This window comes from Eulemur rufifrons, chromosome 1 (assembly GCF_041146395.1).
Source record: "Eulemur rufifrons isolate Redbay chromosome 1, OSU_ERuf_1, whole genome shotgun sequence".
NCBI classification, from domain to species: domain Eukaryota; kingdom Metazoa; phylum Chordata; class Mammalia; order Primates; family Lemuridae; genus Eulemur; species Eulemur rufifrons.
The window spans coordinates 71,472,035-71,497,755 of NC_090983.1; the positions used below are offsets into that span (position 1 = coordinate 71,472,035).

The 25,721-nt window shown below is 36.4% G+C and overlaps 1 protein-coding gene across 2 annotated transcripts; it reads left to right on the forward strand.

Moving 5' to 3' along the window:
* The first annotated feature begins 278 nt into the window (after positions 1–278).
* On the forward strand, positions 279–25,234 carry ARL5A (ARF like GTPase 5A). 2 transcript variants are annotated; one of them, XM_069472688.1, is made up of 6 exons: positions 279–622; positions 12,673–12,733; positions 13,200–13,347; positions 15,417–15,500; positions 21,533–21,684; positions 25,128–25,234. In XM_069472688.1, the coding sequence occupies exons 1-6, from the start codon at positions 577–579 to the stop codon at positions 25,174–25,176; spliced, it is 540 nt and encodes a 179-aa protein (XP_069328789.1). In that variant the 5' UTR covers positions 279–576; the 3' UTR covers positions 25,177–25,234. The 2 variants fall into 2 exon arrangements, with proteins under 2 accessions (XP_069328789.1, XP_069328797.1); XM_069472696.1 differs by lacking the exon at positions 15,417–15,500.
* Positions 25,235–25,721: the final 487 nt, after the last annotated feature.

The following is a 25,721-nucleotide window of genomic DNA, read 5'->3' on the forward strand; positions in this document are numbered from 1 at the left end:
TACATGTTTACATTACGGATCTAGGGAGGAGTTTCAGGGAAAACATAAAAACTCAAGAGGGAGCGCAACAGCGTTGAGAAAGAACCCCCTGTGCCAACCCGCCGCCCTTACAGCCTCGATTCGGGATCAGAGTCCGCTCCGGCGGCCGGGTTATGCAAATCAGCTAGGGCCAAGCGGGCGCCCTTTCCCAGGCTCCGCCCCTTCTGCCCCGCGCCTGCGCACTCACGTCCCGCCCGCCCCGCCCCTTCGCCCCCCCCCCCCCCGCCCGCGTGGTCGCCACCACCGCTGCCGCCCGAGAGGAGCTGGGGGAGGACGGTGGCCCGCGAGGCTCGTCGCAGACAACGCGGCGGCGATGTCCGCGAGCCAGGCGAGTGCCGCGGCGGCAGCGGCGGGGCCTCGCGCGCGGCAGGGCGGCCTGGGCTTCGGCCTCCCTCCGGTTCCCTGGAAGCGGGCCGGCGGCCAGCGCGGGAGTAGCAGCAGAGGCGGAGGCTCCAGCGCGTCTCTCTCCTCCCCCTCAGCCTGAGCCAGGGGAGGCCAGGCGGCCCGGGTGGCTGGAGGGGGGTCCGCTGCCCGAGAATGGGAATTCTCTTCACCAGGATATGGAGACTGTTCAATCACCAGGGTGAGGGGCTCGGGTCGCGGGCGTACGGGTTGGGGAGAGGGTCAGTCCTGGCCGGGTGGGTGGGGGTCTCCGAATACTTCCGGCGTCTGGGCGGCGTGGTCCGGCGCTGTCTCAGCGCGGGGTACTGGCTTTGCCGATGCGGGCCCAGGACTGTTTGGTCCCCACTCCTGAGCTTGGGGAGGGTTCCGGACTCGCAGCCCTTTGTCTGAGGGAACCTTCCTAAGAAGTCCTTTCAGCAATACACCCATTGCTCCGATTTCGATTGGCAGTGGAAAAGGTTCCTTGCCGCACGTTCGTCGTCCCTGAGTGGCACGGCCTGGCCTTTCAGCCCTTTCTTCCGCCAGCATTTAGGTTTGGACACCACGTAGAAATGCTGGGGTCTTCTGGGATGAGGGTTGCAGAATGCGGAAAATGCGGAAAACGCGAGGAATCACACTGGACTTGTCCAGTACCCCTTAAGTTTATGAGCCTTCCCTCCATCCCCACCCCTCTTTGTGTGCCTATATGGGGAGACTCTTCTGCCTCCTGAATAGTGATGGGCTTGTCTCCATTTGCCTTATTTAAATGTGTTTAGAGTTAAGCTTAAGGTCATTTTCCTATTTATGTGGGTTATTTAATTAGAGGTGTGTTTTTTTTCCCCGTCTGGGTGAAAATATCTTAAAGTGTTTAACACTTTAAAAAGCTTTAAAAACCATACCATATGAAACGTTTGTTAACTGTAGATAACTAACAAGTTACTAAGTATAAAGTGTACTATCATATGGGGATGATGCTTAAGTTCAGCCAGACCCAAACATTGCCTTGAAATGCCTAACAGATTTATTAAAATTTGTTACAAAATGAGAGTGTAAAACTGAGGAAAGAGAATACAATTTTAACAAAAAGATTCCGTAGTTATTAAGATACAATGTAGTGGCACACTTTGTTTCTTTTTAACTCAAGTTGGGTGGTTCATCATTCCGAATTGCTGTCAGTAACTGAGTTTGTGTTTTTCTCTTGTGTAAGCTGGTGCTGGTGTCACATCCCAAAGATTTCCAATAAAGATTTAAATGAATGGTGGTGTTTATTATGTACACCCACTACCCTCAGCTCCTTCATGATTGAGCTACTCTTGTAAGGAGGTAATGGGAAGGGAGCAGAACTGGAACTTGTGATCCCTAGTGTATCTTTAAAAAAAGATGATAGTGTAGATCACATGATACCAAATGGAAGGGCAGTATTTCAAATGATATTTCCAATAAAGGGATTTTTTTTTCTTCTTTTTTGTTAAGTAGCGAAAACCAGTTCTAATCTGCACTCTCTGGACTTTGTGTTGGAAGAGAGAGTGGAAACTGGTCACTTCACCTCTCTGCATCTAGGTGTTCTCAGCTAGAACACCAGGGATCTGTGGAGTCTACAAATCTCGAAAACTTAATCTGTAGGCTTCAAATATTAATACTTACATTGCTATAAGACTGGTTGTGCTTATAGTAGATAAGATCTAGTCGAATTTTAGCATCCATGATTTTGTATTATTTTTAGTGAAACTTGTGTTTCGATTCTGTTATGTTTAGAAACACTTTGTTTCTTAATTGATCTCTAGTACTGCAAGAGAAATAGGTATCTCCACTTTCTACTATGAGACAATGATAAAATTATTTGTTTCTGTAATTTAAGAATGGATTTGAGCTTTGCCAACAACTACTTGATGTAGTAAAAAATAAGGATATGTGTATTGGTACCACTACAGATTGCTAATAGTAGTGTTTTTATAACCCGTATTTTGTGCTAATTTTTGACTGGGCATTTACTTCACTTTTGAGGAAATTAAGAGGAATTCATGAAGTCAAGCTCTAGAAAGTCAGAACTTTATGAAAATATTTATAAACTATTTCTCTTCTGCTAACTGATATGGTTGTCTTATCAATAGGGTCACTTTTCAAAATATTCACTGTTCAATCTAATGTCAGATACTTGTTGGTCTTTTTGGTTCTATATTAAACATACATAAGTTAGATATATCTTGCATGCTTTATTTTACCTTCAGAATATTCAGAACACAATCATATATTCTTTTCACAGAAATTCTTAGAATGAAAGTTTGGGGGAATTACAGAATTTTTGCCATGCTGACGAAGCAAACTGTGCCATATCTCTTGTTTCTGAAACCCTTTTAGAATAGCTTTTTCTGTTAAAACTTAAATTGAGTGAACAGTGAAAGCTAATTACGTAGTGCTCAAACTAGAAAAACCAGAGGGTACATTAGGTGATATTTAGACTCAGTTGAGTGTAAACTTTATTGCAGATGCTGTCATTTATATCTTTTTTTTCTTAATGTTTCAACAGTCCTTTAAAGTAGTTGTTTATTTCCCCAGAAAAGAGGAAACTGAGGGTCAAGTGAAGTGATTTTTCCCAGGCCTTACAGCTAATATATGCCAGAGGCAGGCAAGTTAAAACACTGAAAGAATGTGTTGCTGATTATTGGTCTTCTTCAAGAAGAGATTGACATCATTCCCCCCCCCCCCCCCCCATTTCTCAGCTGCTAAATTATATGTTTTATTTAGAACTTTGAACAGTTACTATTAATGACTTTTCATATAGAAGCGCTTGTGATCGGTCGTGTTCTTTTTCATTAAACAAGCATTTTTTGAGCACCTATTTGGGCCAGAAACTGTTCTAGGTGGTGAGAACAAAACAGAAAATCTCTGTGCCTTTATGGAGCTTGCATTGTAGTGTGGGGAAACAGCAAATAAACTCACTCCATCTCTACAAGCCAAATAATACCAGTTAATATTTACTGATTTGTGCAAGGTTAGGTTCTAAGTGTCTCTCACAGATCGGTTGATTTAATCTTCACTTATTAGTTGATTTACTCTTTACAACAACCCTGCGAGGTAGATATTCTCCCCATTTTTTTTTTTTTACAGGGGCAAAGAAACAGGTAACTTGCTTAAAGCACTACAATTAAAAGTGATAGACTTGGGATTTTAACCAAGACTGTCTAGTGCCAAAGTTAATGCTCTTAAAAAGAAAGAAACAACCCTATAACTTTCTTTCTTTCTTTCATGTTAGATAAAAGGAGGAACTTTATGACACTAATGTGAACCATAAAATAAGTTGTGGAATTTTCCCATTGATAGCGTTGCTTGTATTGCTCTTCTGATTTGTTGTTAGAAAGGAATTATGAGTTATGAATGAGTGCTGGAGAAGCTGCCTATGCTGCAGGAACCTGGCACTGAAGTCACCTCTGCTTCTGTTGTTTTTTTGTTGTAAGGGAATTCAAGTGTGTATAAGAATGCATATGTAATCTGATTAGCCAAGGGGTGGACTGTGCCAGTTATCAATTTATTGACTTTTAGCTTCTGATACAGATGTTCCTTGACTTATTGATGGGATTACATCCCAATGAACTCATTGTGAATTGAAAATAGCATTTGTCAGTCAAAAATGCATTTAATACACTTAACTTACTGAAGATCATAGTTTAGCCTAGCCTACCTTAAATGTGCTCAGAACACTTACTTTAGCCTACAGTTGAGCAAAATCATCTAACTGAAAGCCTATTTTATAATAAAAGTATGAATATCTCATGTAACTTACTGAATACTGTACTGAAAGTGAAAATTGTATGAGGATTCAAAGTACAGTCTATACTTTTGCACTTTTGTAAGTCGAGGACCATCTGTAGACCCTTTTTGCATGCTCTTGTGGAAATGGAGTGGGTCCTTTAATATTTTTCTTTTGCCTGCTGGCACAATGTTAAACTTCGTCAATAGCTCTAGAGGGACATTACAGGGGGAAAGGATTTTTGTTTTTGGTTATAATGTGCTCTCTTGACAAAGGACATAGGCTGTGCTTGCAGCATGAACACTTCCTGGGCCTGGCTCTTACACTGCATAGGGATCAGTAGCAGTTTCCCTAGTTCCCACCTCAGTTGGTTTCATAATGGAGTGCCTCAAGTGAAATACCTCCCAATGAACAGTATTCCCTAGCACCCTAGAAGGAGGATTTCCAGCAAATAACACCGCCACCTCACCACAACTACTTCTCTGCCATTCAGTGAGCCTCTGCTGTGCCCTCCAACAAGATCTGCATCTCAGTCCTGAGGGAGTGGGAGGAGCTATATTTCAACCCTAGGGGTAGTGGATGCTCCCTACATTTGTCATTTTTATCATTTTATTTATTGTTAGCCAATCCCTTATTGCTCCAATCCCCTATAATAGTTACTTTCTTTACATTAAACTTGCCAAATTCAAATTATTGTGATTTCTGCCTTCTGATTTAATCTCTAATTTTGCCATGTATAATCACTGCTTTTACTTCAGCAACCTCTTGGTGCAAAAGAAAAGTTTGGGTTTTTTCCTTGAAACTTCATTACGACTGCTGTAAATTCAAGTTTATTTTTAAACTTGTTTTTTATTGATGATACTTTCACATTTTGAAAATTGAATTTTTTTTTTTTTTTTGTTGAGACAGAGTCTCACTTTGTTGCCCAGGCTAGAGTGAGTGCCGTGGCGTCAGCTTAGCTCACAGCAACCTCAGACTCCTGGGCTTAAGCGATCCTACTGCCTCAGCCTCCCGAGTAGCTGGGACTACAGACATGCGCCACTATGTCCGGCTAATTTTTTCTATATAGATTTTTAGTTTCCATATAATTTCTTTCTATTTTTAGTAGAGACGGGGTCTCGCTCTTGCTCAGACTGGTCTCTAACTCCTGACCTCGAGCGATCCACCCACCTCGGCCTCCCAGAGTGCTAGGATTACAGGCGTGAGCCACCGCTCCCGGCCTTGAAAATTGAATTTTTAATACAAAGTAACTTGATCAGATATCTTCCTCCTAACCTTTATATTTTCCAGATATGATTTATTCATTCATTGAAAAATACTTTATTAAGCACATGGTTTATTACAGGCTCTGTGCTATGGACTGAGAGAACTATAGTGAACATGACAAATGGATTTTTTGCTCTGAGCAACATAGAATTGATAGGGCTTAATGATGGTTTGGATATGAGGTGAGAATGAAGAATCAGGATGACTCCCAATTTATTTGCCTTGGTGTTCATGTTTTCTGACTTTGTATGATTCACAGAGATAGAACTTCTCCAGAATGACAGTTACTTTTTTCTCCCCTTAGTTTACTGACTGGCTGTTGGGGGAGTATATATTAACTTTTAGAAACTGGCAGTGTATGGAACCGGTAGGCTGCCTGAGTGTGTCAAAAGGAAATGAAGAAGGGAAACAAGAAAGGTTTTTATAACAAAACAGTAAAGTACTGATTGGTAAACTAAAGCCTAAAAGATAACTCACAATTCCATCAAAGCATTATAACAGTGTGTAGTTGTTTTGGCTTATTTGAGTAAGTGCCAGAATTCTGTGACATAGATATTCTAAAAGAAAAATCATACTAAGCCACAAGTAAACTTGATGATTCACATATCTCAAAGAGTTGAAATGGCTGAAAGTTCCATTTGTTCACAATAACGCTCTCTCTTAGTATGCATATTATATTTTAGGCTCTGTGGAGTATTTATTCTGAAGTGCATTATAGCACTTTTTGCCTGGAAATTTATGTTTTCTACGGAATTCTGTTCCACCTTGTTAATGAAAGGTACAGGCTGGAGTGTACCTTATGCTGTCATAAGGATGTTCAATGGAAGTTGATTTAGTATTAGAAACTGTGAATAATCTAACCCTGTCATTGGGAATAAACTAGTTTGTTAACATTGAGTTGGCACCTTTATATCTGAGCTCATTACACAATTATGTCTTAATTTTATAGTTCTTGTTGTGACCTACATGCTATAGCTTAGGTTTAGGAAGCTGTTAAAATGGTCATTGGTTCTTTATTATAAAACAAACGAAAAACTCAAATAGAGACAAGTCTTGGGAGGGAGCAAATAGAAGTTGGTAATGGATGTGGCTGGTAGGCATTTAGGCAGGGTAAGGAAGTAAAGATTCCCCTGGATCGTGGATTCTTCATTGGAATGGCTCTCCAAAGAGATCTTAGACTGCTTCACAGAACCTGTGGTTCCGTGGAGATTTTTCAGGTTCTATACATGTTTGATTGGAGTTTCTTTCTTTCTTCCTTTTTGTTTTTAAAGTATTGTAACCATTTTTTTTTTAAACCTCATATGTTGAAATATATTAGCTTGCGTTCCCTTGATTGACTTTAGAAATCTGCTTTATGTCTTAAGAGTTTGGAGATGTGATTGCATATTTATGCATTTGTAGGTGACATAGAAATTCATTGAATTTTTAAAATTAGATAGGCAGAACAAGGAGATTGTCTCCATTGTGGAGAATGGTGTGAGCAAAGTTAAATGATTGGAAAGTCCATGACACATTCTGGAGACTGAGTAGACCAGCTTGTCTAAATTTTAGTTGACAGGTCAATAAAGAAATTAGAGGTAGATTTGGGTCAAGGCTTTAACCATTCTTTGCCATATTCATCCCTTTTCATCATGTTTATCTAATGATCCTACCTCTGTGCACTTATCCACTTACCTTTCAACATAGGTCATAGGCAGAAGGATATGGGGCCTACAAGTTTTCAAACTTTGGATATTTTCCCTCCTCTTGTCCATAGCCGCCTTACCTTTCATTTTTCCTGCTCTATCCTATCAACTAACCTAATCTTTTACCTACTAGGACTTCCCAGTCATTCCTAGCCTTGTAGGAGCATTTCCCTGCCCAGATGCCATAACTAGCTGCTTCATTACTTTCTTATCACCATCTCTAGTACTCTTTTCTCTATGTTCCACCATGCCAGACATGGATTATTACCCTGTGTCATCTACCATACCTTTTCTCCCCAGTGTGTTTTCTTTATTTGTAAGCACTAGAAAAGAAAGATTTACAACAGTTCAAGTCTCTGTCCACCACACGTTAGGTAGATTGTTAATCAGTAATTTTAGCTTATTGATTCTCTAGTTGATTCTGTACAATGGCTATAAAAAGTGAGGCATCTTGAAACTGTTAGCCCTATCCTTTCCTCAGCTGGCAACTAACTTGTGTTATGAGAAGATGAAATCCTTCTGGTATAAGCCCCTTCTGTCATTTCATCTGCTTTATCTCAGTATATATCTACGTGTTACTGCACAGTGGTTTTGTTGAGAGCAATTTTACCATGTCTTGTTCAGCTTGTGGCCAGTTATAAAGAATCTTTCTTCAGTATTGTTTGCCTATCTGGTTTTTCCTAATAGAAGTATTACAAAAGCACTGGATTGGAATCAAGAAATCAGTCCTAGGAGCATGGCTAAAGTAACAGGACCACTTTAAAAAAAACACCTTTCCCAAATGAGAGTTTTTATCTTTAAAGCTATCATTTTAGGAGGCTGGATAGTTTTTCCACTGGTATGTCCTACTATTACTCAACATACTTTTTGAAAGTCCTTTTAGAATTTCTTTGGAGAAAAATTTTTAAATCATTCTTCTTACTCAGGGATCATAACTCAGTTAACAAAAAGATAACACTCATTTTAGATACCTTTTACCTTATGACTTAGATGATACCAAGAGGCTCACCTCCCTCTTTAAAATCAGTTTCATCTTCAGAAGTTAAAAGATTTGCCACCATTGGGAGCCTGTCACTTTAGGCTCTAAAAGCAATTACAAAAGAATAGCAAAATATTTTGAAAAATGGTAGAATGGTTGCAAGAAGTGTTTAATCTCCTTAACTGATTAAGGACCATGTAAGAAACTAAGAGACAGTTGGTCTTTTGTACTTTTTGTTCTCTGTGTACATTATTTGTATATATATTTACATATAATGTATTTTTTAATCATTCTTTGTTGTAATATATCATAGATTCTTTGCCTTTATTTTTATTGTTTCCTTTTGGAAATTTTGTACTATTTTTAGGATACCATTTATTTGTCAGAGGAATATATTTTCTTCCTGAGTATTGGCAAGTCTGTCTAAACTTTGTCCTATAGCTAATACACCAGGGTAGGGGGAGAGGGATTACAAAATATATTCCTGGAACCTAAAAATAAGCTGATAATGCTTAAAATGCTTAAAAATCAGTATTCAAGTGGAAAGCTAAAAACTTTTATCCAAGTCAGAGATCAGAGTATAGCCTGTTATGAATTCTACTTACATTAAATTGTTTATAGGTGCTTGTATTAATAGAATTGAAGAAGAGCTATGTCATCAAAAAGGGAATGCTTAGTTTGGAGACATAGGAAAATGTAGTCAGAGAGGCAGAATTGCTATATCTTAGTCACTTCTGTGAGTTACGCTCTCTGGGTTCTTTCTACTCTGGACCTGGGAGACTAAGGGCCATAGTTAGGTAAATTCACCAGAGACATGTCACCTGGTAGGATCTCTTGGAGGTCATTCAGCTGAATTTCTCTCAGCCTGCCCTCTACATGTTGTTATTAACCTTTCACTTTCAACAAGTATCATCTTTATATTTAAGCATTTTCTCAGTTCCTTCACCCTGGTCATCTCTAAAGATGAAGTGGACTGGCCCTGGATCTTTAAAATGATTCTTAAGAATCTATATAAGGGGAAGGTAGTCATGTTACTTTAGGATCCTAGTAGTTCTAAGCTGCCTGCTCTTTCTACAAAGAAATAGGTGAGTAGATAAAATGGATTGCATTAAAATGTTCTCTTTACCTGATCTTCCTATATTTGTGTAACAGGAGGTACCCTCTATGCTAAGTGGCAACTATTTGGAAAGTATCATTTGAATTATAAAGATCTTATCTTGAAGTGTTATAATCCTCAACATTTATTATTTATAAAATGAATAATTAATTCAACATTTACTCAGTACCTACCTTGTGCTAGGAAGAATTGTAGTCATTAGAAATATGAAGATGATTAGTATGTGTTCTGTACAGTTGAAGGGAACCTCATTAAGTTGAGATTAGTGCACGTGTAAATGATTAGGATATGTGGCCAGGCTTGGTGGCTCATGCCTATAATCCTAGCACTTTGGGAGGCTGAGACTGGAAGGTCACTTGAGGCCAGGAGTTCAAGACCAGACTGAGCAACATAGCAAGACCCTTACTTACAAAAAAATTAAAAATTAGCCAGGCATGGTGGTTCGTGCTTGTAGTACCAGCGACTTGGGAGGCTGAGGCAGGAGGATCACTAGAGCCCAGGAGTTTGAGGTTGCAGTGAGATATGATGATGCCATTGCACCCTAACCCAGGCACCAGAGCAAGACCCTGCCTTTAAATAAATAAATAGATAGATAGATAGAAAGAATACGTGCTAGATTAGAGGTATTGTGGGAAAGTAGGAGAAAGTGATTCTACATGGAAAGCTGGACCTTGAAAGATTAGTAGGAGTTTACTACATGGAGAATTAGAGAAGTTGATTCCAGCATAAGGAGAAACCACACATAGAGGTAGAAAAATGTTTGCTGTTTTATGTAGGGAGAGTGGCTTGAACTTTATGGTTGTTGCTTGACTTACAATGGGGTTATGTACCAATAAGTTGAAAATATTCTAAGTTGAAACATTTAATACACCTAATCTACTGAACATCATAGCTTAGCCTAGCCTACCGTAAATGTGCTCAGAACACTTACATTAACCTGAAGTTGGGCAAAATCACCTAAAAACACAGTACACTGTACAGTATTGGCTGTTTACCCTCATGATCACATAGCTAACTGGGAGTTGCAGCTCATAGCCACTGTCTAGCATTGCAAGGGAGTATCTTACTATGTATCACTGGCTAAGGAAAATATCAAAATTCAAATTTTAAGTGTGGTTTCTACTGAATGTATTGTTTTTAGACCATTGTAAAGTCAAAAATCATAAAATTTTAAGTCGAGCCATCATAAGTCAGGTTCCTGTTAAGTCTGTAGATACCTGGTGGTAGTGGTGAGAGATAAAGCTGAAACCTTGTCACTTGTGACTGGCTTAATTTACAACGCTGAGAACTTGTGCCTTCTTTCCCTATTAAAATGGGGAACCATAATTTAAATAAGAGAGTACCATTATCAGCTTTACAGTGCAGAAAAATGACATACAGTGGGAAGATGGATTAGAGATACACCACTTAGGGAAGGTTTTAAAGTAAAAGGTGAGGAGGACTTCAATTTGGAGAATGGGGAGGAAGCAGTTCAGGATATAGTTTTGAGGTGAAATTGGAACATGGTGACAAATTAGATGTTGGGGTTGAGGGAAATGTTGAATAACCTAACCCTAACCATTAAGTAAATTAGGTAAGATAGAAGTAGAAATAGGTTTTGAATATTGGGTTATGGATATGTAGAATGGCAGTGTATATCTACTGGTCTACTGGGTAGATTAGAGTTTAGGAGAGATTTGGGAACACAGGTTAGGAACTGTCTCTTCTTGGTGCTAGCCACAGCTATGTGCTACCTTAATTGTCATATAGCCCGAAACATAAGTATTATAATATTTTCCCTGTCTTAGAATGAAGAAAGTTAGGGTCAGAGAAATAAGTCATTTGCACAATAATACCATGAATTTTTCCGTAGTGTTTTTATTCTCTAATGCTATGAAGCAAGCTACTCCTTAGTTTTGTGACTTAAATTAATGATTTATTATTATTTTTTATGGTTCTATGACTTGACTGAGTTCAGCTAGAAAGTGCTAGCTTGGGGACTCTCATTTGGTTGCAGTCAGATGGCAGCTGAAACTGGAGTCATCTGAATGTTCAACCAGGCCACATATCCAAGGTAGCTTTTTTATTCGTGTGTCTGGCATGTCAGCTGAAATGGCTGGAAGACCTGGGGGCTGACTGGTTATCTTTCTCAACAGGGTCTCAGTACACAATCAGACTGGGCTTACTCATTCAACTGCACAGCAATCTTCGACTTGTTATGCAGTATCTGGCTTACTCTAGGGGTAGTTGTCCAAGACAGCGAGGCAGCAACTGCAAGATCTCTGATGATTTAGGCTCAGGCCAGGTGTGGTGGCTCATGCCTGTAATTCTACACTTTGGGAGGCTGAGGTGGGAGGATCACTTGAGGGTAAGGAGTTTAAGACCAGCCTGAGCAACATAGCGAGGCAGTCATCTCTACAAAAAATTAAAAAATTAGTTAGGCATGGTGGTGCATGCCTGTAGTGCTTGCTATTCAGGAGGCTGAGCCAGGAGGATCTCTTGAGTTTGGGAGTTGAAGGTTGCAGTAAGCTGTGATCGCAATACTATACTTCAGCCTGGGCAGAAGAACAAGAACCTGTCTCAAAAAAAAAAAAAGTCATGTACTTTCACTTCTGCTGCATTTTGTTGGTTAAAAGTAAGTCATAGAGCCAGCCCAGATTCAAAAGTAGGGTACTCACAAGGACATGACTGTCCAGAGGCCATCTTTGGACATTAGCTTCTTCCACACACTGTGCTATCTTTGGAAATTGTTTTTAAACAGCCTGGAAATAGATGGGTCCTAAGAATGCCTGGCTAAAACGTGAAGAAGGTACAAGAAGACATCTGGGGGCCATGAATGTGTTTTGAAGAAAGACCCAAGGAAGAGGAGTCAGTGAAAAAAAGATGAATGAGTAGAAGGCAAGAAAACTTAGAGATAGTGGTGTCACAGAAGCCAAGGGGGGAGGAAGTCACTGCCACCATAGCCATAGGTCCTTGGATTTGTTTATCATGTTACAATGGCCCTGTGGTTTAAATGTACTTACATGGATAACAATGACCCATTTAAAAGACTGTCCTTTGTTTTTCTTTCCCATTCACCCTACCCTATATGTATATACTCAGTTGATGCCTAAAAATATGCAGAAAGAGCTTCATTGACTTAATCCACTGTGAAACATTTATGCATTAAGTCATTTGTAAATTGTTGTGTTTGTATTTGAGATACTTTATTAAGAGTAGGCTTCCATAGGAATAGAAAGAATGTAGTGCTTTTGGCTTCCTAGAGTAGGTTGGAAAGATGAGACGTATCTCTGTAGAATAACAGGGCTGGGGAAGTTAGCATAATGGCACACTGCTGCTGGTCTTGCTAGGATGTTGAGTTCCAAGAAAGTATAAAGTGCCATACATTGAATTAATACCACAGATTGAAGAGTGAAATAGGGAATTTTTAATTTTTTGGTCTATAATTAATAAATCACTGGTGTTTTCTTTATTTCAGAGCACAAAGTTATCATTGTTGGGCTGGATAATGCAGGGAAAACTACTATACTTTACCAATTGTAAGTATTAACTATTTTAAAAATTTATTTTCGTTCTAGTCACTTTTTCTGCCTAGCTGATATTTGATCAATGAAGGTAATGAGAAATTATATGGAGTCTCATTTTACTATGTGAGAAAGCAGGTTGGCCATAAACTAGGAGCCAAATGTAAGCAACTCCTTGTAGAGAGCTGGAAATTTATATTACATCGAGTATTTTATTCAGTTATTTTGCACTACAGCTCTTTTATTTGTAGAAAGTAGAAAAATAATTTTGAGTTTCCTGGAATGTTCTAGAAAATTCCAGATAGCCTGCTGTCTAGTTCCAGCTCCTTAGCTTACTCATGTTATAAACTAGTGGGGACAGGATATATGAGTATAGAATATAAAAGGAGATCATGCTTGATTTGTCCTTGGTTGAGAAATTGTCCAAACAAGCTAGCTTCCTTGCTAATTGTAGTATATATTAACTTTTTTTTTTTTTCAGTTCTATGAATGAAGTTGTGCATACATCCCCTACAATAGGAAGTAATGTAGAAGAGATAGTGATTAATAATACACGTTTCCTAATGTGGGATATTGGTGGCCAAGAATCTCTTCGTTCTTCCTGGAACACTTACTATACTAACACAGAGGTAATGTTTCTTATATACTAAAACTTCTATCAACAGAATGCTTGGAAAACACTTAGATTTGAACCCTTATAGTTAGTCTTTTTGAAATGTCATAGTATGTTAATGTATAGAGAGTTTCAGCTTAGTAAAATCTTTGATTTCCTATTTCAAGGTCATTGTTCAGTATATCCACTGTCATTGAACCTCTATAGGGAGAATTGGTGCGGTTGATTAGTCTGATTGGGTATTGATCCCAAAACTTGTCTTAAGTAATTGTTTTTATTAATATAATGACACTGTGTAATTTCATTTTTCTCTTACTGTTTATGTTTGGCAGAGTGGAGAAAATCCTAGTTAAATGAGAGGGCTCTAGTGGTTTGAATCCTAGCTAAAGTTTTATTGTGTATTTTCTTTTATGCAATACAATTGCACATTAAAGAATTCTTTTTGATTATAATGCATTTTAGACATAATCATGTATTTTTATTTACATGTTATTTCTAAGAGAAAATTTCAGACCTATGATATTTAAGTATTTTATTGTGTAGACCTGTAAATTAAAAGATTGTGACAGTTGTTTTTATAGTGCTCATTAGAAGTTAATAAAACATCCTCTAAATGTATATAAAACTGACTTTTAAGTCATTAAGACACTATTAAGTATCTCTAACCACCTGATTTTCCAACATTCCTAGGCATTTAGTCATATTTTTTGGAGAAGGAAAGATATATATGGTTGTAAAGGTATACCCCAGTATGTAATGCTGCAGGTATCAAATCTATGCCAATACCTTTAAAATTAACAGCTTTATTAAAATCTTTGGAATAGAATGGATTTTTATAGTAATAAAGTCATCTATCAGTAAGCTATCAAGTGAGAGAAGAGGTGAAGTAGCAATTCTCTTATCCATTTGTCTTTTGGTTGATGAATTCTGAAGAATAGAAAAGATGGTGGAAATCATGTAATTTATTTAGAAATTAGAATCTGCTGCTAAAAAATAGATAGTGCATATTAATAGGCAGTCAGAATTAACGTGGGCATCATAACTGCCATCATAAAGTGAGGAAGTTAACTCTTCAGCTGCTCCTGCTTCCCTCTTGCTTTTTGGTCCTTACGGAGCTGAGGAAGAGGTACAGTAGAGCTCAGTGCCACACAGCACAGCCCTTGCAAGTCTTACTTTGCATCTTCTGATATCAGTCTCATCATCAGTTCAGGGAAGATTTGTGCTTTCAGGTAGCAAGTGCCATTTATATAAGGAAGAGAGCTTATTTTTGTATATAGATAATATAGTCTTTCAATTTGTTGATTTTTAAAAAAATTGATTTCCTTAACTGTCACATTAGTTTACTCCCATATACATGCCTTTTTAGGTTTTCAAATTAATACTATTAAATAATAATTGTCTGGAAGTAACTTTAATGTATTTTTTTCTTAATGATTTATAGTACAAATAGATGGATATAGGCCCATTAGCATTCAGTATACTAATTTAGAAAACAGATGTGTTATATATTGGTTAGAATGTTAGCATCATGTTCTCTTTTCTCTTATTTTCTCTTAAAAATTAGTAAATATATTTGAATTGGAAATGGATCAGACTTTTGGGCTTCTGCTACAATGTGTAGCAGATATCTTGGATTTTCCAACAATCCCGTAAGATTGTAATTTCTTTTTTTAATTATTTTTTTAAAATATTATTTTTAGAGACAGGTTCTCTCATTCTGTCACCCAGGCTGGAGTGCAATGGTGTGATGTGATCATAGCTTACCATAGCCTCAAACTCCTGGGTTCAAAGGATTTTTCTGCCTCAGCCTCTTGAGTAGCTAGGACTACAGGCTCACTTCACCACATCCAGCTTTTTTTTTTTTTTTTGGTAGACCCAAGTCTCACCTAGGCTGGTCTTGAACTCTTGGCCTCAAGTGATCCTCCTGCCTCAGCCTCTCAAAGTGCTGGGATTACAGGCGTGAGCCACTGTACCCAGCAGATTTGAATTTCTTGATAATAGTAACCTGTAATTCAAATAAGCACTTTACAAATTTTATAAATATTAAATTATGTAATCACTAATGTTTTTTTGTAATTATTTTAGTTTGTAATAGTTGTTGTGGACAGTACAGACAGAGAGAGGATTTCTGTAACTAGAGAAGAACTCTATAAAATGTTAGCACATGAGGTAAGTCGTCTTCTTACATTAGATGGGGGGGATTTGTATCACATTTGTTGTTTCTAGTTTCTCATGAGGGTGCTATTTCCAATTTTTTAAAAAATTAGTTATCTGCTGGCCATGCCTATTTTATTTTGGCACTTCCCAAATTGGAAATGTATCTGGAAGCAGCAGAAAGACTGTGTAGTCAATTATAGGCTTTATTTCACTTATCCTAGATAAATTTGGTTTAGAAGTTTTTCTGGGCAAAAGGAATTCCTACAAATGCCTTTTATTTTCATTTTGAATAGATTAATTGTACAGATGATTTTCATTGGAAATGAGATTTTAAAGTACCTAAATACATAGGAACTCTTTATTGTTACCCAGTTAGCAGACTAATATTTAAATGTAATTGCCCTTAGGTTTCTCTGCTATTATTCTTTTGACTAAACAAAACTATATGACTAGCCACATTTTCTTAGTCCTTGAAAAATATTACTGGTGATATAAATCAAAAAATAAGCAAAATAATATGATCAATTTAATAATGGTAATAGAAACTGTAAAATCATAATATTTACTGTACTGTCAGTTGATTCTTTTTGAATGCCTTTTATTACAGGTGCTACTTTCTTAATTCATGTATATGGGTAGGAATAGAAAACTTAATATTTTGATGTATAATTTTTTATTTTAGTGGAAGTTTTGTAAAGCTTAAGAAAATTGGAATATCTTTGTAATGAAGTTTTGTGTTTATTTTAATATTGACTTGATGATTTGCTTTTGAGATTTCTTCAAAGAATTTTGGTATGTTTCAGGCAACTTTTTAAGATTTTAGGAAACCTAGTGAAATGGTTTTGTAAATTGAGATTCCTCGTTTGCCTTGTGTTGATCACAGCCACCAAGATATACCTTTATGTATTTTGGATTCTAATTCTGGGTGCTGTGATAAACCTCCTGGGGTTTTAAAAAAACTACGTCTTGTCTTTGTGTATTCATTTACCAAATTTCTAATTTGGGATATAAACAATAAGCTGTAAAAGAGGCAGAAGACCGGGAATTTTTTTTTTCTTTTCAACTTTGTATTTTGCAAAAATGGAACATTCTTCAGTTTATTCCAAAGGGTTATTTTATGAAGACGTTCAAAAAAGAAAAATACATGCAAATGTTATTTGTCTCTTGGCTATAATTTTTACTCTGTTAACAGGTAGCCTCTCTATTTGATTTTTACTCTAATTGGCCAATATGTAGCAGGATCAGTATATGAAGAGCCCAGTAGGAAGGCTTAAACAATGTCTTTGAATTTTACTAGCTGAGGGCATTAACTTGGGCAGATTGCTTAACCTTATCTGTTGTGGATGATGCACAGAGGCCCAGAAAGGTCATGTGGCTTGACCAGCTTTCCAAGAGCCAAAATTTGAATTTCGGTATTCTCATTCAGGTTCTTTACTAGGGGGAATAAAAAGAAAAAGATTTAAATAGGGCCTAGCTGGAAAATGAAAGGAAACTGAATAGGGAGATTACCAGAGAAAAAAGGAATTACAGATGAAGTTGGGAGCTAGGTAAGCCACTCAGTAGGGTAAAGAGGAGCCAAATAGGCAGAGTTCTAGAGAGGGACAAGTGAATCCAAGAATGAGAATGTGTGAATGAAACATAGATTTAGACGTGGCATTAGTTGAATGTTTCATATGTACTACATTAACCAAAAACTTACAATCATCACTGGGTAATGATTCTTTACATTATTATAAAATATAAAACTGTAAAAGCTCTCAAAGCTTCATCTTTAATGAGGTGTAAAATTTTGAAGCTCATTAATTTTGAAATAGTTCCAAACACCAAAGTCTGAAATTTTATTCAGAATGACTTAACTTCTAGGAATTAACCTTCACAAATGAAGTTTTGAGAAACACATTGAAACTATATATGGCATATAAAAGATGCTAAGTAAATCATAGTAACTTGCAATTGCTGTTTCTCATCTCCTTGATTAAACTAAAATACATCTTAGACTCTTAAGAACAAAAATCTTTAGTATATAGTAGAAAGTGTTTTCAAGGGTTTGAAATCGCTATGTACAAAAGATCAGCACTATTCACTTTATTCTCCGACCTCTTTTTATTAAGTCAAGTTGATGAACAGCCATAATTCAATATATCTATTTTCATAATGCATAATTGGTTTTGAGGTTATGTGTAAAAAGCAAAGGAAGATTTTCTTTCCTCTTTTCCTAAATATTTTAAAATAGGCATTTTAAAAAAATAAAGAACCCCAGATAAAAAAAGTTTGAGCCTTGAGATCTAGAAACAATTATATTCAATATATACATATATTTTCTTTTTGAGAACTTTCAACAAATGGCCTTATTTCTTGTGTTTTCCTATTTTCAGTCTGGGGGCTTCTACAAATAATTCATCACTGGGAGTGATGAATATAAATTATTTACAAATAAAATAATATAAACAATGTGTCCTAAATTGTGCCAACTATTTAAGTGAGAAGTTTGTTCTTTGAACATGTCAGCATTAGCAAATCTGACCTATATAAAAGACTTCAGCACACACTGGTAAGAAATAGTGAAACCTATATGATCAGAAGATAGGAATTACATCCCATGGAAAGTCCATCTACTTGATGACTTAGCCACATATCAACTATTGATAATGGTTCCGTTTTCCGTTTAGGATAAGAGACAAAATATATATTGTATATCCTTGATAATGAGAACATGTGTACGATTTATAGTCCATCCCTTCAAATTTTTAACCTTTTATATAGACAGGGGAACTGAACTATGGATGTAACTAGTTGAACATGAAATTTTACATTCTAGCAGTATGGCCATAATATTTAGGTAAATATTAGGTCATTAAATATGAAATGTCCAAGTTCGAATCAAAAGTATGATTTCTTATATCTCAAACAAGAGACAATACAGTTAGTCAAAGTATGCACCTAAACTATTGACACAGTTTTGTCATCTTAACGGTCGCTTGTTTATGCCAGCAGTGAAGAAGCCTGGATAGTGAGTGGCGATGAAATTGTGAAAGGCGTTTTCCGCAGCTTGTTGAGAATTGAATATATTTCCTTGCAAGAAATGGTCCAAAGCCTGGAAGAAGTGGTAGTCAGTTGATGCAAGGTCTGGTGAATATGGTAGATGATAGAGAGTTTCCAAGTCCAGCCTTTATAGTTTGGGCAGCGTTGTTTGTGCAACATGTGGTTGAGCATTGTCTTGCAAGAGGATTGGCCAACATGTATTGACCAATCTCAGCTGCTTAATCACAAGCATCCTCATCATTTCATCCAGTTGGTTGCAGTTTTCATGACCAGTTTTCATGAAGTGGTAGTGGATAATACCAGTGCTGGACCACCATACGCCATTAGCTTTTTTTGATGAATATTTGGTTTGGGACTGTGTTTTGGCATTTCATCTTTATCCTGCCACTGTGCTGAATGCTTGTGATTGCCAGAAAGAGTCCATTTGTCATCACACATATAACATGGTGTAGAAATTGTTTTCCTTTATGTAGTGACAGCAAAGAAAGGAAAGCTTCAAGATAATTTCTCTTCGGATGCTTATTTAATTCATGCAGTACCCTTCTATCCAGCTTCTTGACCTTGCCAATTTGTTTCAAATGATCCAATCTTGTTGGCATAGTACCGTCAAACCTTGCTGCTAATTCACGCATAGGTTAAGATGGATTTGCTTCTGCTACAGCTTTCAGCTAATCATTATCCACCTTGGTCTCAGGTCACCCACATGGCTCATGTTCAAGATTAAAATCACCAGAAGGAACTTCTCAAACCATTGACATACTGTGCCTTCATTAGCCACATCCTTCCCAAACGCTGTGTTGATATTTCTAGCTGTCTGCACTGCACTGGATCCATGACAGGACTCATATTTGAAAATAACATGAATTTTTCATGTGTCCATGTTTTCACAAAAATTGCTCTAAAAAAACAATTTGAAAGATAATTACAAGCCAAACCATGTGTTTGAAAGAATGAGGGTATACCTTCACAATAAAAATAAAACAAAAGATGTCAGAGTGAAATGTCAGAGATATCAACTGTCAAACTTAGTACTTAATCAGACATTTCATACTTAATAACCTAGTATTATCAGCTGTGGTAGCATTAGTAGCTGCCATCCTGCAGAGGGCACTGTAACAAAAAGTCAGTCATGCTTGTTATATAAAACATTTGCATAACTCCTTCTAACCTAATGAGAAATATATTTTTTATGTACATCAGAAAGAATCAAAGAAGTCATCAAAACTATATTCTAGGCTGGGCTCATGCCTGTAATCCTAGCGCTCTGGGAGGCTGAGGCAGGAGAATCAGTTGAGCTCAGGAGTTCGAGACCAGCCTGATCAAGAGTGAGACCCCATCTCTGGTATAAATAGAAAAAACTAACCAGGTGTGGTGCACGCCTATAGTCCCAGCTACTTAGGAGGCTGAGGCAGGAGGATCCCTTGAGCCCAGGAGTTTGACGTTGCCGTGAGCTAGGCCGATGCCATGGCACTCTAGCCTGGGCAACAGAGTGAGACTCTGCCTCAAAAAAAAAAAACTATATTCTAACAAGAGTAAAATAATATATAACAGTGTCATTTTGTATCTACTGATGACTTTATTATTTCAAACATACATACACATTATCAAAACCAAAATATCTCATTAAAATCCCTAAGAAGAAGAAAGATAGCATTCACTACAGTTGCAAAAACTTGCCAGCCTGCCAACTTGCCAAACTAAAACCAAAACTTTAGTTTTGTCAGTATGTCTTAATACTTGTAGGCAGAATCTTAAGAGAGTTTAATTCACTAATTGAGTACATCATTCATGGATTCTCAGCCCAGCATCCATGAAAGTAGAGTATCTATTAACACCCTAAAGTTATACAAAAACTTAAAAATTTTTTTTTGGTATATATGCATATGCATTTTTATGAGGTGAAGGTCCATAACTTTGACTAGATCATCAGGGAAGTCCATGGCTTTAAAAAAGGTTGGGGAGTGGAGAGTATTAGGGCAGAAAGAGAGTAAGAACCTTTGGCCTGTTTTGTGAGTAAAACATTATACCGGTCATTTAGGGTATGCACAGTTACTATATTTGGGAAAAGGTTAGTGTGGTGGGTGTCTTGCACAGATTAGATAATAAATATTAGTAAAGAGGAACATATTCAGAAAATTTAAAGAACTTGCCTCTGCGTCATAATATAGAAGTGATAGAACTTCTTATTGGGGATGTTTGATAAGTTTAGTGCCAGTCCAAGATGGCCCGATTGTGTATTCAACTCTAATAAATCCTCATGGGCAAAGATAGAGGAGTTAGGTCTCAGAAGATGAATAGGATTGGTTTACGATAGCACTTCAGCCCTAAGGCCTTCAGCTATACATTGTAATAAATTCAATTATTTCCTATGCACCTAGAAAGTACTAATTATGTACATTGTTGGGAGACTTGCAATGTGAGTCCCTCAAGTCGTTTTCTGTACAGTGTAATTCTCTTGTTGAACCTTGGTTGTAAAAGACTGGTTTAGGAAGTTGGCAGGAAGAAAATTTATACAGATGAAATGATTTGAGCAGCATAGAGATGGCAATGCCCAAAACTGTTTAGAAAGCAGTAGCAGAGTGTTTTTATAGTGAGTGATGTAAGATAAGGCAGAAAAGTATAGGTAAGGTAGAATTTTGGAAAGCTCTTGAGTGGTATACTTATGGATAATTTTTAGTAGCCATTTAAGCCTAGTTTGGGAATGGGAGGGAGTGGTATATACAGTATTTGAAGACATGACTATTTAATACAGCCCTCAGGCCCATAAAGAATATAGTTTAAGACTATAAAAGAGGTATGTAAATCCATATGAGTATATATTTATTTAAAGGTGTTAGTGTTATGTTTAACTTCTGTTAGCCTATGACCTGTGAGGTGCTTTTATGTCAAGTAGTTGAGAAATAAATTCTAGATTACTAAGATTGTGAAAAATACTCTGTTAATTAAGTCGAAAAATCCATGGAAAAATGTATTGGCCTTCACAGTTTTGTTTGCTTTAATAGGACCTAAGGAAAGCTGGATTGCTGATTTTTGCTAATAAACAAGATGTTAAAGAATGTATGACTGTAGCAGAAATCTCCCAGTTTTTGAAGCTAACTTCTATCAAAGATCACCAGTGGCATATCCAGGCATGCTGTGCTCTTACTGGTGAAGGGTAAGAAGTCTTTCTCGTAGAGAACATATATATAGCTTAGAAACATGTGTCTTCCTAAAATCAATAAATATTTAAGACTACTATATGCAAAACGTTGTAAGGGAGAGATGTAAGATATAGTTCCACATCTATAATCAGAGACTTTTTAGGATGTTTCTGTAAATAGTAAAACATACAACATAAACATAATACACAGAAACCTACTGAACTAATACATGTAAGCAGATAGATAATACAGTTGCTATAAGAGCTTAGAGAAATTAGAGTGTCATTGAGAGCTGGAGAAGTCAGGAAATAATGTCTTATAATGGTGGTGGGACTTAAGAAGTAATACTTTTTGCGCATATCCTGTGTCTGGAGTGCTTTCCATACTGCGTTTCATTTAATCCTCATAACAGTCCTATAAATTAATTGTTTTTAAGTTATGTTTTATACATAAAGAAGCTGAAATTGAAGAGAATTCACATCTAAGACTAGTTTGGGGATACTCACTGGTGCCACAAATGTGGGCAAGAGAGGGAGTTGGCTGTACTTTAAAAAAAAAAAAAAGGATTAAGAGAATTAGAGACAGTGTGGCATAAGGGTCCTTCATTCTGGAATGACAGGTTTTGGAAGAGAGGTAGGTGCCTACAGTAGAATTTTACCCTGGTCTAGTGCCCAGATATGAAAGTATTTCAAGAAGGAGGTGGTAGTCAGCATAGTCAAATGTAAGGTGAAGGACCAGGAGGATGGGGAGGGCGCCACTGAATTTAACAATAAATGAATAAATGCTGTCAGAGTAAATTCTGTGGATTGGGAAAGTGGGCATGGGATAAGTAAAGAGGAAATGGATTGTAGAATACAAAGATAGCAGTTGTAAACTCTTGAGTGTGGCAAGAAGAAGAAGGAGAGATGAAATAGAGGCAGTCAGAAATGGGATAAAAAACTAAAAGGAAGAGCAAGCTAAAGTGAAGTTTTTGTTGTTGTTTTCCCAAAATATGGTAGATCTGTATATACAGTCCTGTGCCATATAATCACATTTTGGTCAATGATAGACCATATATATGACGGTGGTCCCAGAAGATTAAAATTAAAGTACTGGATTTTTGCTGTACCTTTTCTATGTTTAAATGTGTTTAGGTACACAAATACCATTGTGTTTCCAATTGCACACAGTATTCAGTATAGTGACTTGCTGTACAGGTTTTATACCCTAGGAGAAATAGGATATACCATATAGCCTAGGTGTGTGGTAGGCCATATATCCCATGTAGGTTTGTGTAGGTAAGCTCTGTGATGTTCATACAATGAAGAAATCACCTAACAACACATTTCTCAAAATGTATCCCTGTCGTTAAGGCATGACACATGACTATATTTAAAAGCAGAGAAAAAAGAATGAAATTAGAGATGAAGGATTCTAAATAGAGCTCTTAGATTTTGGATTTAGGTTCTGGGGTGTTGGGACAGGGCAAAAGCTTGGGACATAAAGATGAATTAGCTGAAATGGGAGTAATTCTTTTCAAGACCATGTTGAAGGGTGAACCAATATAATGAGTTATTGAAGCCAAATCTTAGTGAAATAGAAGGCATTATTATGGACATTTAGAAGGACATAATTAGAATCTTAAAAAAGCAAACCTGTTCATTAAAAAAACCCCACAGATAATACCAATTGTCCACGTATTCATTTAAGTAAAAATGTTACACATTTCTTTGTCAAATAGTTTAATAAATGTTGAGATATATATTTTACATATATATCTTTGTCTATCAAGTAAAAGCGCAATCAGCATTAAATTTGGCAATAAAGAGATTGATAAGATTTAATTTATATACTTTGACAATTGAGTAATTGTGTGGAAAATATTAGTGCAGATACGAACTCAGTTTCATTTTTAAAAGAGGAAAAGCAGTTTCATTATAAAAAGAGGAAAACAATAGACGATGGTGTCTTTTCAAATTTTTATTCATGTGCACTTCCATTTCTAGCAGTTAGCAAGTAGAGATGTTTGGTTTTGAGGGAAATGTTCTTTTTCCCCATCTACAGTCTAAATATCCTGGTCTAAATTCTTGGTTTTAGTATTAGTTGACATTTTGATTCATTGAATTGGAGATCACAAACTTTGGAGCTTGGCCTCATTTTAACTCCCACTTCTACTTGGTAACCTTGCCAAGCCTGGATTTCCTCTAACATTAGGATTCTGCGCTCAGAGTTGTGAAGATTAATTAAAATAGTGGATGTTAAGTCCTTAGCATAGTTTCTAGTTGTTATTAGGTAACTACTGTCCATTTCACAGTTTGAAGTTAAATAATCTACTCACCTATTATTTTGTACTATTTCCTATCAGTAGTTTAAAAGTGAGGATCTATTAATAGGAGAAACATAAGGGCTAACCTCCCCAAAACAACCATTTATTTACCTCATTGTTTTTTTGCTATTTGTGTCTTCTTTTACATTATTAGACTCAGACTTAACACAAAAATCTGAGGGTTTTTAAAAATTGTAATATAACGTAGTTTTTCATATCTACAAATGCTCGCCATAGATAATAGTTAATACTTCATAATAGTTCTTCATTTTGTTGGAACATAATGTGTACCACCATTTCCCTCTCTTGCTAAACTTTTAGTTTCTTTTACCACAATGAGCATCCCTTTCTGTATTTTGGATTATGTTCAATTACCCATTGTTCAGCAGTCACTGGTATTACTGATAGGAGATTTTATTGCCTTCAAATTTTTTATATACAGATGTAACATACATATTATATGTATACTTTGTTTTAATTGCTCATTGTGCAATTCTGCCCATTAGTAATACTAAGTCAAGAATTTGATAAGACACTCCATTTATATAACTGTATCTGTAATATATAACAACTATATATTTAGTTTAACATCTGCCATTTTTATTTCATTTTATATTATGAGCATTTTATTATATCAATATAGTTTTTGACAGTATAGTTTTAAATGTTTCTTCATATGAATGTCCCACAATCTGCTAATTTTTTCCTGCATTTCTAGACATTTAAATCCTTTAAAAATGCTTTAATGAGCACTCTTGTATGTAAGTTATGTTTATCCCTGATTTTTTTTTTTTTTTGGATATATTTCTAGAAGTAGAAAAAAGAGAGAGTACAGGATATTGATATTTTAAATATTTTTGATATATTAATATATTGCCACACATATTTTTGATATATATTACTTTCTGTGAGCATATTAATTGTATAATTATTGAACTCCTTTTATGTGTCAGGCAGTGTTCTAGGCACTAGAGATAAAACTGAACCAAAAAAGCATGGATGTAACATATGTGAGAATATGACCTTGCTGCAACATCACTTGCATTGATTTTTTATCTTTGTTCAGTAAATGAAAAGTCATATCGTCTTTTAGTTTGGTGTTCATAACTTTTTAGTTCAGAATTTAATCGAATGATTTTGTTTTCCTTATAGATTGTGCCAAGGACTTGAATGGATGATGTCACGACTTAAGATTAGATGATCTCTACTGACCTCTTCTCATAGACTTTGTATAAACGAAGTGCTGGACTTTACCTGAAAGCTGCAAAAATTAATGGTTTAGATATATTTATAATAAACTGATTTAAGTTTTTTCTATAAGAAGAAAAATTAAGACCACTTATTTGAAATCAAAGATGAAGTCTCACCTTCCAATTTGCTTTCTCATTAGTTCCTTCCAAAGTAAGTTATTAAAGCTGTGATTGACATATTTCTCATAATGAATCCTCTCAGGACATTGTGTAGCCAGTGGTAAGTAAAAGGGAGAGGAAGACATTTTGAACTTTAAGAGCTTTATTATCAGTATAAGCCTCCCTAGTTGAATGTTTTCTTCTTGTTCATTAAGTCAAAATACAAATCAGCACAGATATTCAGTTTCCAATATTTTAAAATGTAATGTTACTTATGAAAAGTATTTTGTATAAGGTTGTGTATGTATTGTGTATATACCTCACGTTCAAGTTAATGGCTTTGATTTATGTTCTAAAGAAAAGCAAATAATACAAAAATTAATAATATCCTTAGTTA